The sequence below is a fragment of the Sprattus sprattus genome (genome assembly GCF_963457725.1).
Source record: "Sprattus sprattus genome assembly, chromosome: 15".
NCBI lineage: Eukaryota > Metazoa > Chordata > Actinopteri > Clupeiformes > Clupeidae > Sprattus > Sprattus sprattus.
The window spans coordinates 14,749,727-14,765,527 of NC_137913.1; the positions used below are offsets into that span (position 1 = coordinate 14,749,727).

A 15,801-nucleotide genomic window follows, 5' to 3' on the forward strand; every position below is an offset into this window, starting at 1 on the left:
GCAGACGACAGACTCACAACCGTAAAATCACCATAAATACTCTGTAGAGCATTAAGCCATCCTTTTTGTTAGCACAGACAATTGTTTTTGTCATTCTTTGGAGGGGTAGATGTATTATCGAGGTTATTGCTCCTGTAGGTTTGAAGCTATATCTGGAACCTAAAGATGCTTACTGTCAAGTCACTTTAGATAAAAGCATATGCAAGCTTGTAAATGTAAATGTAGGTTGAAAATGTTTGGTCTTGGCCATTTTTGATTGTTACGTTATGATTGGGGGTAGCTGCTTATATGCATCAAGGTTATAGCTGTAGTTCTATGGAAGCTATTGCTGTAAGTTCAAGAGGCTCACTGTTAGTCATTTTATATAAGAGCGTCTGCTAGATGAATTAATGTAAATATAAGGTTATAGTCTTTGCCATTGCTTGTTACATTATAATTAAGGATAGTTTATTACATGCATCTGAACTCTCATTCTAGTCCTGGCCAGGATCCCTCTGAGGCCTGTGAGGGGAAGCTGACGATCAGACAGAGGCTGCAGAAGTTTGAGCTGACGGAGTTGGCCTGGGATTTGATCATGACAGGCTCCACGGCATCCCTCTCTGGTAACAACATAAGACGAACAAATAGAAGACTTTATTACCTTTACAATTTAATATGTTGTATGTTCTACTGCTGTTGGAAAAGTTATTGGTAAGATTTCGAGCAATATGATTATGGTTCTTATAATTTATCCATTCATTCAGACATTGTTTGAAACGTTTCAGTTCCCGAATATGGGCACGAGCCTGCAAATGGTGAAAAGGAGATGGACCCTGTTGTAAGGCCACACACACACTCTCTCTCTCTAACACACACACAAACTCTCTCACACACAGACATACACACTCTCTCTCTCTCTCTCTCACACACACACACACACTCACACACACTTACACACACTCTCTCACACACAGACACACACACTCTCTCTCACGCACACACACACACACACACACACACACACACACACACACACACACACACACACACACACACTTACACACACTCTTTCTCTCACACACACACTTACACACACTCTCTCTCACACACTCACACACACACACACTCTCTCTTTCAGTCACACTGACAAACACACACTCTCTCACACACACACACACTCTCTCTCTCTCACACACACACACACACACACACACACACATACACACACACACACACATTCTCACACAGACAAATACACACACTCTCTCTCTCTCACACACACACACACACACACACATACACACACACTCTCTCACACACACACACACACACACACACACACACACACACGCACACACACTATCTCACACAAACAAATACACACACTCTCTCTCTCACACACACACACACTCATGTGATCATGCAGTTTTTTCCCCCTCATGGTCACATTTCATCATCAGGATCTGGAGACTTTCAAGAAGAGCGATTTCCTCCCGTCGGACGCAGAAAAGAGTGTGGGACAACAGCTACTGCTCTTGCAATCTGAGGTGACTGACAACACTCCATCAACACACAAACACACACACGCTCTCTCTCACACACATACACACACACACACACACACAAACAGACAACAGCTTCTACTCCTACAATCTGAGGTGACCGACAACACTCCCTGAACACACACCCACACACTCTCTCACACACACACAACAGCTTCTGTTCCTACAGTCTGAGGTGACTGACAACACTCCATGAACACACACCAAGATACTCCATGGCTCATCTTCAGCCTTGAAAAAAAAAATCTAATTGTGCCTCTTTTTTCTCAGATGAAACAGCTGAGAGATGAACATAATAAGGCTGTAGAGAACTACACGACAGAGAGGACCATGAGAAAGAAGTATTACAACATAGTGGAGAACATGAAAGGTAACTGTGGAAAAAGTTCTCAGCGCAGACCATCACCTCCATTCTTGGGAGATATCATAGACCTTCCCCTTTAAGGTCCAGGCTCCAGTCCGCACAGGAACCGCTTGCCGGAAAAGTCCCAGACCTGCGGTGACTTGCTCTCTGGTCATGGCAGGGCAAATTCCAAAAACTCAAAGACCATGAAACAAAACAGATCTTTAACAGATTGCAGGCCCTTATTACAACAGCTTTTACTCACTTCTACAAAGGCCCCAGTTCTGAGAAGTTTCCTGTACTCATGCTGTGTAGTCCATTAGATCAATGAATTCTCATCTGGGGCCAAAAAAATCATATATTTATATATATATATATATATATATATATATATATATATGTCGATATAGCTATCTGACAGCTGATCTTTTGGACTTTGAAGTGCACCACTGTATGTGAAATGTCCATAAGGACACTATGGCCGAATCTCGATTCTTCCCCTTGCCCCTTTTTCTTTGTCTTTGTCTTAACCCTAGCACTTGCAAGTGTAAGGGCCAAGGGCTGAAAACTTTCCCCTATGAAATGAGACGCCTTTGGTTTCGGGTACGTCACTTGGCGTCCCTGGATAATACAGGATGGTACATGTAAAGCACAGGTCGATGTCTTCAAACAAGTGCTGTCATTCACAGATATCAAACGGAATTCGCGGATAAGTTATCTGTAGACATGGGTGACTGTATGAGCTATGAAACTAGCGATTTAAAAAAAGTTTCAATTATGGTTGCAAATATATGTACGACTGTATAGAGCACAAAACTAGACTGTCGTAATTGTTTTGTGGACGGTACATGTAAAGCATGGATCGATGTCTCCAAAGCAAGTGCTGTCATTCACAGATATCAAACGTAATTCGTGGATAATAAAGTTATCTGTACACATGCATGGAGTCAGGCTAGTCCTAGCAAGCTACCATATAATCCAATAAAGTGGTGGCATACGCGCTAGGTGTAACCTAAAACTACTGTTTGAAAGCTTCAGTTAAGACCTACAATACTCTGCATCGTTCGTGTAGCACATTTCAGATCAAACCGAGTCATTATAAACATATAAAAAGTTGTGTAGATAGCTTTATTCATGTAAAATATTCCTCACTTCAAGCAGCCATGTTTTTTTGAAAATTCCCGAGCTGGTTTCGCTGTGTGCTCTGGGATAGCCCTTGGAGGAGCAAGTAAGGTCTCGGATCATCTTAACTCCAAGGGCCATATAGCCCTCAATCTTATCCCTTAATCTTGATCAAATTGGGTATTGAGACACCACTAGCTCTCACATGAACGCGCAACTTCAAGGGTAAGGGGGAAGATAAGGGGCAAGGGGAAGAATTGAGATTGGGCCTATATTTACTCTCTCAATTAATGAATAAAGATTTTTAACACGAAAACTAGTTTCCAACATATATCCACTTTACACATGACTTAAAAAACAGCTACATCACTGCATCACAAATTAAGTTGTTTGTTTGCATATTGTACATTCAGATATTTGATGTGTTTTTTCTGAAACAGTGTCTGCATTTCGGTTTCCCAGGTAAAATCCGAGTTTTCTGTCGGATCAGGCCCATGAGCCGAACCGAAACAGCAAGAGGGGATTCCACCATCGTGTCTAGGCTGGATGAATATTCCATCACCGTGGAAACGGCTCGTGGACAACGAGAGTTCCAGTTTGACCGGATCTTTGACACTAAATGTTCTCAGGAAGAGGTGTTTCAAGACACAAATAGGTAGCACATAACACAGAATAACAGAGCACTATATAAAACCTTTAGCAAGTTTTGAGATTACAAACACACCAAATGATTAACTAGATTAAATGCATTAAAGGTAAGACCATGTTGATTTTAATTTTAATGTACTTATTTTTTCTTTACCCCAGACTGATTCAGTCAGCCATTGATGGCTTCAATGTGTGCATCTTTGCCTATGGCCAGACTGGTTCGGGGAAAACCTTTACAATGGTGGGAGGTAAAAATCTGAAGAACCCAGGCATCATCCCCAGAACATTTAACACGATTTTTGACATCATTCATGAAAATGAGGCTAAGTTTGACATCAAGGTAAGGACTCGGCCTTGACTCTCCGTGTGCTACCTTCTCGTTTCCATTTGCTGGTCCAGTTTATGAAAGATAATATGAAATCAAAATGATCCTGCACAGTTAGTTGCTCCCCTTCTCCTTTCCTCTCTATTTTCCTTTTGTTTTTCACTCCTCTCTTTTGATCTTCTAATTTCTCTTTCTTTCCCTTCTCTTGTCTACTCTTTTCCCCACTCCTCCTCTCTTCTCACCCACCCTTCCCCCCCCCCCACCACCCTCCCCCTCCTTCTCACCTCTCCCACTCTCCTCTTCCGTGCGGGAGTTCTCCTCAGGTTTCTGCCTACATGATGGAGCTGTATAATGACCGCCTACAAGACCTCTTTGTGAGTCCCGCCGAGGCATTCGCCAAACGAATTGAAATGAAGAAGGACAAAAAAGGGCTTGTCTTTGCCCAGGGAGCAGAGACAAAGGAGGCTGCCAGCGCCAGCGAGCTCTTTGCACTGTTCGAGCAAGGCTGCGCAAACCGCCATATCGCCGCCACCAGTATGTCCTTAATGAAGCTTCAAAAGGGGCTTTGCTAAATGGTTTGGATTAATTGCTTTAGTCACAGTCATTAGTAATGTATGGTAGGTACATCGTTATGTACCAGTGTTGCCTTTTTCTTTTTTTAAGGCCAAGCTGGGCAAGGGCTTACCATGGTGTAACAGGAGATGCTTGTGTACTTCACTAATTCTCATGTTAGTGGTTTAATCCTACAAGGGAAATGGTATTACTTTTTAATGAGTGTAAGTACTGCTGTGGCAAGAATCCGGCGTATCATAAATCAGGTGGCAATTCAGTAACATGTCTGTTTGGAATCCATTTCTGGAAGCCACATTGGATCAACCGCTCACTGCCCAAATATGAATTGACCATAAAGACATTACATTCACATTTAGTCATTTAGCTAGCATAACGCTGCTATCCAAAGCAATTTATGTTGCTGTATTGTATTGATAGACATTTCCATCACTATAGGTTTCCCCTGGGAATCGAACACATGACCTTGGGGTTGTTAATTCGATTCAATAAAATTGTATTTATATTTCACCAAAACATTAAAAGTTGTTTCAAGGTGCTTGTTAGCATCTAGAGCTCTGGGGTTTGTGCTCTTTCGCTCTGTAGAGATGAACGTGGAGAGCTCACGCTCACACCTGATCATTGGCATTATGATGGAGAGCAGGAATCTGACTAATGGCAGCGTCTGCTACGGGAAGCTCAGCCTGGTGGACCTGGCGGGGAGCGAACGGGCGGCTAAGACGGGAGCGAAAGACAGCCAGCTAAAGGTATGTGCATCTTAATCCGTCTATGTGTGCATATTATAGCATATCCTTCAAGGAGGTTGAAGCTATTTCAGTATTAACGGCCCAGTTCATATACGTAATAGTTAAGATACCTTCTAAGTATTTTCCGTTTCTTGTGTATTATTGTTTCACTCAAACATTTTCAATCAATAAAGGAGCAAGGCGCTCGCTACCTGGCTCGTGAAATCAAGTTTGGCTGACTGATGAATTGACTGTTAACACACTGGACGTGTAAAACACGTAGCGAGAAGTTTTTTTTTTTAAATTGTCCCGCTGCAATTAATACACTGACGTCAATCAAAATCAATTGTCTATTAAGAATTGCATTGCCTTAGATCAGGGGTTAAAAAAATCTCCCGTTCATCACGTCCATTCGCGCCCCACTTGTCACGTCTCTGCGCCCCACCAGTGGGCCCCACACTTTTAGAAACGCTGGCTTAGCCTGACTTTCCTTCCTACTCTCTCTCTCTCTCTCTCTCTCTCTCTCTCCCTCTCTCTCTCTCTCCCTCTCTCTCTCTCTTTCTCTCTACAGGAGGCCAACTCCATCAACAAGTCTCTGAGCGCCCTGGGAGACGTCATCTCGGCCCTGTCCTCTGAGCAGCATCATGTCCCCTACCGCAACAACAAGCTGACACAGGCCATGCAGGACTCACTGGGGGGAAATGCCAAAACACTCATGTTTGTAAACATCTCCCCCTCCGACTGCAACGTGGAAGAAACACTCACTTCGCTTATGTAAGACACCACTGAGTGTGGACCTCAGAAAATAAATGTTCTGTCTGAAAGTGGTTTCTGGAATGAAATACATTTGAGCTATTGTTGCTTTAATGGTTTCATTTGTTCTAATACATGGGCAAATTGCTACATGATTGATCACAAGGGAAACTGATGTTTTTGTTCTCCCTCTTTGTTTCATAGTTATGCTACCCGGGTGAAAGCCATCACCAACAATGCACAGAGGAACATGGACAGTAAAGAAATCGCACAGTTGAAAGAGGTACGTTTTTTGCAGACAAGATTAGGTAGATATACGTACGCGCACACACACACACACACACACACACACACACACACACACACACACACACACACACACACACACACACACACACACACACACACACACACACACACACATACCCTTCTTGAAGATACAAGTCTGTAGCCTTTGTCATAAAATAAACGCAACAATTTAGCTGTATACCATATTACTGTATAGTACTTATGGATCATTCCTGTGGTGCATGGGTATTTAAATATAACTCCACTGTGTTGTTGCTGACTTCACTTCTCTTGTCTTCTGTGTAGATGATCGTTAAACTCCGATCTGGACAGCCTGTAGAGGAAGAAGATGTGTAACAATCCCGCTAAAGAAACAACACATGCATACCCACAAACAGACACACACAAACACACATGCAAACCTACAAACAGACACACACACACATGCATACCCACAAACAGACACACACAAACACACATGCATACCCACAAACAGACACACACACATATCCACAAAGAGACACACACACACATGCATGCCCACAAACAGACACACACACACACTATGCATACCCACAAACAGACATACACACACACACACACACACACACATGTATACCCACAAACAGACACACACACATGCATACCCACAAACGGACACACATACATGAATACCCACAAACAGACACACACACACGTCTTCATACACAAGCATAGTCTTCTTACATATTTTCAGTAAGATAGACCTCCATTATCTTTAAGGATATTTTGTTGGTATGGTGTTAAATTGGTGTTGGCAAAGCAATATGACATAACATGATTAAACTGAACACTAACCAGGTTCAAAGAAAGTAGTAATGCAAACAAGTCATAGTCAGGTAGGTGGACGAAGGTGAATTTAAACTCAACCACGGGTAGCTTTTCACTTGTTGTTGTTGTTGTGTACTACTTAGCTGATGCATCACACTGTTGGCATTGTGAACTGCAGATGTTTTCCAGTGAAGAACTGATGTGATTTCCAGAGTTTGAGGTTTTTAATTATGTTGATGTGAACTAAGACCCTGTTTTCTTTCCTGAGTGGTTCCTAGCAGTGACAAGCACCCTAATTCAAGCACATGGCCCAGTGTTGTATCCTTTGTTGGGATCAACAGACTCTCACTTGACATCGCTCTCAAGATGGGCAGCAACCTGGGTATTGGATTGGATGGGAAGCTTTTGTTTTAGCCACACAATGAACTTTAAAGTTGTTGTGATCTGTTCACACAGCGTAACGAGAGAGTCCGTGTGTGACCTTCCTGTAAGTCCTGCCTGTGCGTGTTAAGCTGAGAGGGTGGGTGCTGTCCAGAGCCCCCCGTGTCGGTCGGGGCCGGTGCATTGCGTGCTGGGCAGCAATGGGACCCAGGGACGGCACAGGGAGAATGTGTGTGTGTCAGGGGGGTTATGGGGGGCCCTGGAGCGGTGGGGGAAATTATGAAGTCACTTGGCCAGTTGGTGCTGCTATTGTGGGAAACTCACTGAGCGCACTAAGCGTGCGCTAAGGGCCCCGCTTGGCAGGTAAAGGCCCAGACACGCAGCAGGGATTCGGGGAGGGGAAGGGAGGGGAGCACTGCGCTGGACGCCACAGGATGCCCAAGGCAGTCACGCAGGCATATCCCATTGCAGTAAACAGACAGGGGTCACGAAACAGACACGAAAGGGCCAGGCCTTGTTGGTTTTGTGGACAACAGGGAGTCCACTAAAATTAGAGGCTTTTGTGAGACAGAGACACTGAGGAGACAAAGATGGGTGCTGAATGGGTGGCAGTTATTATGACTGCCACTGCGCAGCACCAGGTCATTTTCTTCTACTTCTTCTTCTTCTTCTTCTTTTTCTTTTCACCAATTTGTGGTTAGCGATATCATACAATTTCACCACACCAATCTACATGAAACTTGGTTTGGTTGTAGCCACACATGTCTGATACAGATTATAAGATTTGTGTCCCTAGGTGTGCGTTTCCCCCTGAAGTGGGATAGGGTCGAAATCATCATAGAATCAAAATTCAGCAAACAATACATGCCTGTGTGAATGGCCAATGAGATTATGTAGGCTCATTCATAATGATATAAATATATAAGCTATTTACCCATTTTCAATCCAATCCACGCCGCCACATCCACAAACTATAGTTCCTTATGTTTTTACTCAGTATAATACATAAAACAAATATTTTAGTCTATGGTTGCCAGGAATGTAATCATTCAAGAAAACACACTTTTCTTGGGACGGGAAATATCTTTCATTCTAGCTCATTCTCTCACTTTCTGCTGCTGTCGTATAACGCACCACTATGCAGTATGTGTAGTTGATATAAACTATACTGAACAAGAAACAAGCTGTGTGTTTTTTCTGTGAATTTACAATGACTGATAGGAACCATCATCAGGTCTGTTTTTGAGTTCTATATGTTCTAAATGTTGCTTCTCAGTGAGCCCAATGTAAATAGAGTTTAATTTCAGTGCTTTAAAAGATATAAAAGTCACAAAACTATGTTTTGTTTTTCCATATTCTCTGGTAACTGCCAGGATAAACAGACACAATAAAAACAGGAAATACTTCAAGGGCCAAACGCTCAGTTATATAAACATGACTAAATCCCTCATCCCTAATGCTTTAGTTCCCCATGATTTTCTTCGGTCTTTGGTTCAGAAATTATCCATTTAGACGAAATGCCTTTTGCGTGTTCAGCACTCGTATGCACTTTATCAAAAGGGCACGTGTAAGGTGTCAAGTTTGAGGCGATGCTGGCATGTATTCTGAATCTATCTAGGTCTCTGTGAACCTAAAACCTGTTTATTCTTGTTGACGTTTATGTGCTGCTGTTTTGAACAACCTAAGACATGTTCTGCATGCAAAGTAACTGATTGTTCCAAAACAAAAATGTAGTTCATGTTCACCATGTATATAGTATGAGTAGACCAGACCAAGGCAGTTTGATCTCCATATAATCACCTTACTCTCCGGACTATGAGCACGTTCAACCAGAACACACTAAAACAGAGCAACCCATCTCCCTGCTTTACACACAATGGCTGTGCAACTGGGCGGTCATGGTTGAGGAGGGACCAGCTATTATCTGCTCATTAACCTGAGCTCTACTGCCAGCTGTCTCTCGGAACCTAAAGCACCGTTTAAAATGATTGTATATTTTGAATTAAGTGGATTAAAACATACCTGTGAAGTTTTTTGTGCATCAAAAAGTATTAAAATGAAACATTTGTGAGGAAACGGCACTACTTGTTGAAGTGATTGTGATAACTTTATTATTTCTGTGTTGTTACAATAAACATTCAGTCAAATGCCACAAAATACTATGATGAAACCCATATATGCATCAATGCAAAGAACAGTAAGGTTAGCTCATACAACCAAAGTTAAAAATATGCCTCAGCCTCAAAATATTTAAATAACTAATTTAGAAAATGATCAGATAATTTAACCAAGCCTTTTCACTAAGCATTCTGTTTCAGCCCTGTTATTTCAAACAAAATAAATGACAAACTATTCACTGCGTGTAATAGTCTCTCCCTATAGCAATGGGACAGTAACATTCATAAACCAGGGAACATAAAGCACAACTAGATGCAACTACAGAGAGAAAGTGATAGCAATGAAAAACAGCCTCCGATATGTGGTAACCTACAGAAGAAGTCTAACAGAAGTATCCAAGCCAACCCGGTGATCCTTTGACACGTGGAGTAAGCAGAGAGTCTATGACAAACCCAACAGTTCAGTTATGCCTCCGTCTAGCTCCAAATCTAGCGGGTAGTCACCCTAATCTGGTAAGGTTTGGGCTTCATGGTCAGGCCAAAATCTGCGTTGAGGTCCAGCGTCTGGCCAGGAACACTCTCTATATGCAGCCGCTGGAGCAGCGTCGTCAAGAACACAAACATCTCCAAGCGGGCAAATCCATCGCCCAGGCAACGGCGCTTTCCCATCCCAAAGATCATCACCTTCTCCGTGAGGTCCTTGTTCAGCTGCCTGTTCTGATTGAGGAACCGCTCTGGACGGAAGGTGTCTGGATCACCCCAGATTTCACTGTAAACATGACCGTCAAAATAACTCATGATACTTACATCTTTCATTCTCTGACATACAAACTAATACAGATTTATGGAGAGTCATCCAAACACAGGCCTATTTCCATGATTTACCTGTCATGATTGACTTGATACTGATTGATAAACACACAGGTGTCTTTGGGGATGAAGTATCCGTTAAGAATTATATTTTCAGTGGTGCTGAATTCAGGGAAAGAGGAAAAAAAACATACAATGAAAAAAAACAGCATCGACACTGGAGCAATATTCAATGATTAGGAGCCTTACCAATGGGGTAAAGTAAAGGGTACATAGGTACATGATTAGGAGCCTTACCAATGGGGTAAAGTAAAGGGTACATAGGTACATGATTAGGAGCCTTACCAATGGGGTATAGTTAAGGGTACATAGGTACATGATTAGGAGCCTTACCAATGGGGTATAGTAAAGGGTACATAGGATGCATGGCGGAAGACCTCAAAAATGAATGCCTCGGTGTAGGTCATTTTGGGCTTATCCTCAAACCTGGGCAATCTGTTGGACCCAACTTGACCATCTGCAGATATACACACAACCTCTCAATCACTCACATTCAAACACACAACACAAGGCTGCTCTAACGCAGACAACAACCCAATCAGAAGCAATTGGAATAATGTCATCAATAGTCAATTTTTCAGATGAATGCTTATAAGATGATTGGTCTTCTAGAATAAGTATTTCACTGCTGTAAAGTTTTAACAGAGAGCAGCGTATACTATAAAGTGCAAAGAGACTTCATTGGCCCTCTGCCTGCCCACAGAAAAAGTCTGGCATCAGCAAATTAGTGTGACCGATTGTGTGCGACCCGTCCGGGCCAAATTTTGGAGGGGGGAGAGAAGGGTTGGGAGGGGGGACCGGCGCTGGTGATGAAAGATGAGCTCATTGTGTGAAGCAGCACAGTTAGCTCATCTCCATGAAACAAGGGCCTCGCCATGGGTGGCAGTCGCCTCCTAATTCCCCTCCTAAAGCCACTCTCGCTCAAAAGTCACCGCTCCTCCTCACGCACTGGAACTACCTTCCTGTGCCACCATGACAACAGATATTTTTTTTTTTAGCCATGGCAGATTTTCATTTAAAGACGTTATACTTGTATTGTGTAACTAGTTAATTAGCCATTAAAAAATGTAATTTGGGATTTGGTGACATACACACCTTGAGTATAGTAAGGTTTACTGACATTTTTTAAAGGAAGATAAATATTTGGTATTACAGTGTTTCTAATATTTAAAAAATCTTGCATTCTCTGACATATATACCATAACATTTCTGTCATGGAATACTTCTCAGAGTCATAATCAGTGGGAAGGCTGCCGATCATGCATTGTTTTCAGAGAGGGTTTGGAGCTGCATTACCAATCTCTTGATATATTGCATCCTGGATGTCAGGGAATTTGACAAGATACAGGAGGCTCCACTGCAAGCCGGCTATGATGGTGTCGAACCCTAAAGAGAGGAAATACACAGCTGTCAGCACTAAACACGAGTCTGCAGTTAAAAGGTTCCTGAAAAACAATGAGGACCAGAGAAAATACATGGAGCTCATTATCTGAGTCAGGTAAAAGCACTAAACCTTTCATGTTCATATCGAGGCACATAATTGGATGAATCTGAGTTCGCAAATCAACATTTAAACACACTATTCACCTCCTTCAGCACCATTACTCATTGTTCAACAACAATATAAAATATATAAATATATAGTTTAGGAAAGGAGCATTCAGTAAAAATGACTCTCCAAACTAAAAACAAATAATAAACCTGAGATGTACAGTATATGATATTAAAATATGACATTTAAAAGAGTTTAATAAGAATAATCGTGTTGGATTGGAGCTCTACAAGTTCCACATGTTTGTCTTACAGTCTAAGCAAGTTCTTTCATAATGTGTGTTCATAAGAAAACAGACGTGTTATTCAAATATAATATGCTGAAATTACTGGAAAACAGTTATGAAAACAGATCCTTGGGAATGTCTTCATCCAATTTAGTAAATCTAAAAACTTGAGCTCCCAGAAACAAACACTGAAATGAAAAATAGAGGTCTGGAAATGTGACTATTTGTCTTTTGTCTTATGTCTCATGTCTCGTCACACGTTCTTACCAGCCCCAAAGATGTCGATGACGGTGTGCACTATCTGGGAGTCGGTGAGCACCTGTCCCTCCCTGTCTTCTTGTCTGTCCTCACAGAAGGCAATCAGGGCGTCCGTGATGTCACGAATGCAGTTCTGCAAAGGACAAAGACAAGCTGTCTCTGCAGCCACAACACAGCAAGTCCAGTGTCTCTCTAGGTCCAATTAGTGTTCAAGGCAAGCCACACACACACACACACGCACACACGCGCACACACACACACACACACACACACACACACACTCAAACACAAAAACACTGGGGGCAAAAAGAGATGTCGTTTAGTGTAAAAAGAATCTATATGAAAATGAAAGCGCATGCTATCATTGAATCTAAAGTGCGGACAAATGTGAAAGTGCTGCAAAGTTACCTGTGATTTCTGTTCTGTTCTCAAAATATCTCAAAATTTCCTTACAATAAAACTGAATAATGCACTAAACTCTGTTAGCAGCATTCACAGTGGTTGATTGATATCCATGCATAACGGTGGCATTGCACAAATCCTGGACATATTTCTGGAGGATATGTGAGCGCGTGCCTTCCGCCAGATTGATTATTCCATATTTAATTGTGCATACAAACTCCTCAGAGTGCTGTGATCAGGAACAATGAACCGTTCTGCCCACGCTCTCCCAGTGCCTTTCTGGTGACGGCGTGTCTCTGATCACTGGCAAATTCTAATATTCCCGATAGCCTGGAGTTCTGATATTATAACATTGCTTTGTATTTGTGGTGCCACCAACCCATATGATGTGGTGCTGTAAAATATGCAACAATTACAGTCTGTGTAGTGCCAGAGATATTACAAAGGTTAGTAATAACATAAAGCAGAGCATAGGTTTCATATTTGTTTTTGTAAATGTTTCACACCCCAACTTTTCTTCAACACTCTCTGCGAAATGGGTGCGGGTGCAAGTGAAATTCTAAGGCAAGCTTTTATTTTTGGGGAAAATGATGGAGAATGAGTTCATCTGTAGTTCATTTGATACTCTACACAAAATGATGCCGGAGGCCTAAAGCATATCTAATAACTCACATTAATGTCCTCTTGACTACATGCTGTGTGTACACTGCATGACTGTCTTTGCCTGAGGCAGTGAGACTAATTCTTCATTTTGCTGCTGCTTCATTTACCATGGACGCCGTGTTACCCCTTATTATCTGGTCATATTTCATCTCGCCTTAATTACCACAGATCTCATCTCATTAGACTTTATGCTCTTAAGCTCAGGTTCTGAATGAAATACAAATCTTTGCTGCAGTAACTATTTCAAAAGCATCCAAGCGTTCAAAGAGCAGGTCTGGCCTTTTCTGTTCTCCCACTAAGTTCCAAAAAAGGAGCGCATGGTTCTCTGTCATTACCTTGTCAAAGGTTCTCAGGTGTTCTTCGATGTTCTCCTCCATGAAGCTGTTCATCCTGTGAATGTGCTGCACCATCTTCCTCAGAGAGGGGCTGGGCAGGTAGCGGAAGATGGGGAAGAAATCCGCCAGGTTGCCCGCAGCGAAGATGCGCAGCACCTCGTTGTTGATGTGGACGATGGTGAGAAACTCCTTGTCGTTGTAGGCATACCTCTTCCCAAAGCACAGGGCACACACCACGTTAGCCACCGAGGTGACCAGAGGCACGGCGGGGTCCAGGCTGCCACCTCCCTTAACCTGGCTCTCCTGCAGCAGCGCCTCCACCAGCCCAGCAGCCTCCGCACAGATCCGCTCCTCCAGCAGGCAGCTGGCGCTGGAGTCCCGGGCCTCGGCCTGGGAGAAATTGCGCAGGGCGTTCTTGCAGATCTTCTTGTGGAGGATCCAGGCCTCTCCGTACTTCTCGCTGAAGGTCATGCTGGTGCCGTTGGCCACGGCGGAGAAGGTGAAGAGGTCCGGACGTCCGGCGAAAGCGTCTCCTTGCCGCACCAGGGCCTGACGGATGGTGGAGTAGCCACTGAGGACCACCACCACCAGGGAGCCCATCCGCAGGCGGAACACGTCCCCGTACTGCGCACGCAAGCCGGTCAGGGAGAGGTGGATCTGCTCCCCCATCTGGAACAGGTTCCCCACCAGGGGCCAGGGTCTGGGTCCCGGGGGTAGGGTAGCCCCAGACTGGATGCATCCAGCCCTCTGACAGCCTCGCAGGGCCAGCAGGAGGAGGGTGAGGGTGCAGAGGGCTATGGTGACACCTAGGCTACTTACAAAGGAGCTGTCCATAAGCAGCATCCTAACTTGTCCTGGAGTTTAAAAAAACCCATTAAGGTCAGAGACATACATTTGACATTCAATGTAGACTATATCATTTTGAGTAAGGTACACTTGTATAGAAGCAGTTTGTGATGGCAATGCATAGAAGAAAAAAACTAACAGCACTGATCACGAGAAGACAGGAAAGCAAGCAAACAAGAAATACTTTATAATAATAATAAATACGAAAACGGAAACATTTCGATATGCAAAAGAAGAAAATAATGAAACTAAATTGTCATCTTTAAAAAAAACTTCTTCTACCGAACCAACTGTAACGTTTTGTAAATATAACTAATAATAAGTTTGAGGAAACCAAAAAAGTTAAGAGTGAATTTAAAGTGCTGATACTCACACCCAACCGCCAGCCAGAATCTTTACTTGCTGGAAGACTTGCCGAAAGAGCGTGCTGTGACCCCCTGCAAACCTGCCGTTGTGCCGCAGGGCATCACGACCACTAACGTGAGCGTGCAGGAATCTGTCTTACAAAACCCAACATTTCCTATGAGCAAGTACTTATCCCGCTAGGAGCACTCAACTCCCCCCCCCCCCCCCCCCCCTCTCTGGCACACCTCAAAGATTGACATCGTCAAATGAGCCGACAGACCTTCTTGTCACATTTAGCGTCTATGCTGTACACAACCTGCAATGTGCTACGTGGTGAGTTGATTGTTTGCAACTGCACTGTGACATGTTGCTACTGTACTGTGGCGTGTTGCTAAGATTATTTTCCCACATGGTCTCATTCACCTCACGAAGGTCAGTTCTCCCTGATACGGAATAAAGAATATTGCATTATTTTACCGTAGCATGAAAAAAAATAATTAAACGTGTTGATCATACAAATGTATCTATATTTTGCTTATCCAGTCATGATTTTAACATGGAAGGAAAGTAGTCCGATTTATGCAGTAGTATTTTGGTATTCCAAGTCTTTTATTAAATCGTGCGAAATAGCCACACGATGGAGCACTTTACCAAGTATTTAGGCCATCAATATTACTGTAA

General features: G+C 43.0%; 1 protein-coding gene across 1 annotated transcript; it reads right to left on the reverse strand.

Moving 5' to 3' along the window:
- Positions 1-10,112: 10,112 nt before the first annotated feature.
- On the reverse strand, positions 10,113-14,772 carry cyp1d1 (cytochrome P450, family 1, subfamily D, polypeptide 1; the record flags this gene model as incomplete). The annotated part of the gene is made up of 6 exons (XM_080852834.1): positions 10,113-10,392; positions 10,509-10,595; positions 10,827-10,950; positions 11,790-11,879; positions 12,539-12,662; positions 13,930-14,772. 6 exons carry the CDS (start codon positions 14,770-14,772, stop codon positions 10,113-10,115), a joined length of 1,548 nt encoding a protein of 515 aa, XP_080708960.1.
- Between the last annotated feature and the right edge of the window lie 1,029 nt (positions 14,773-15,801).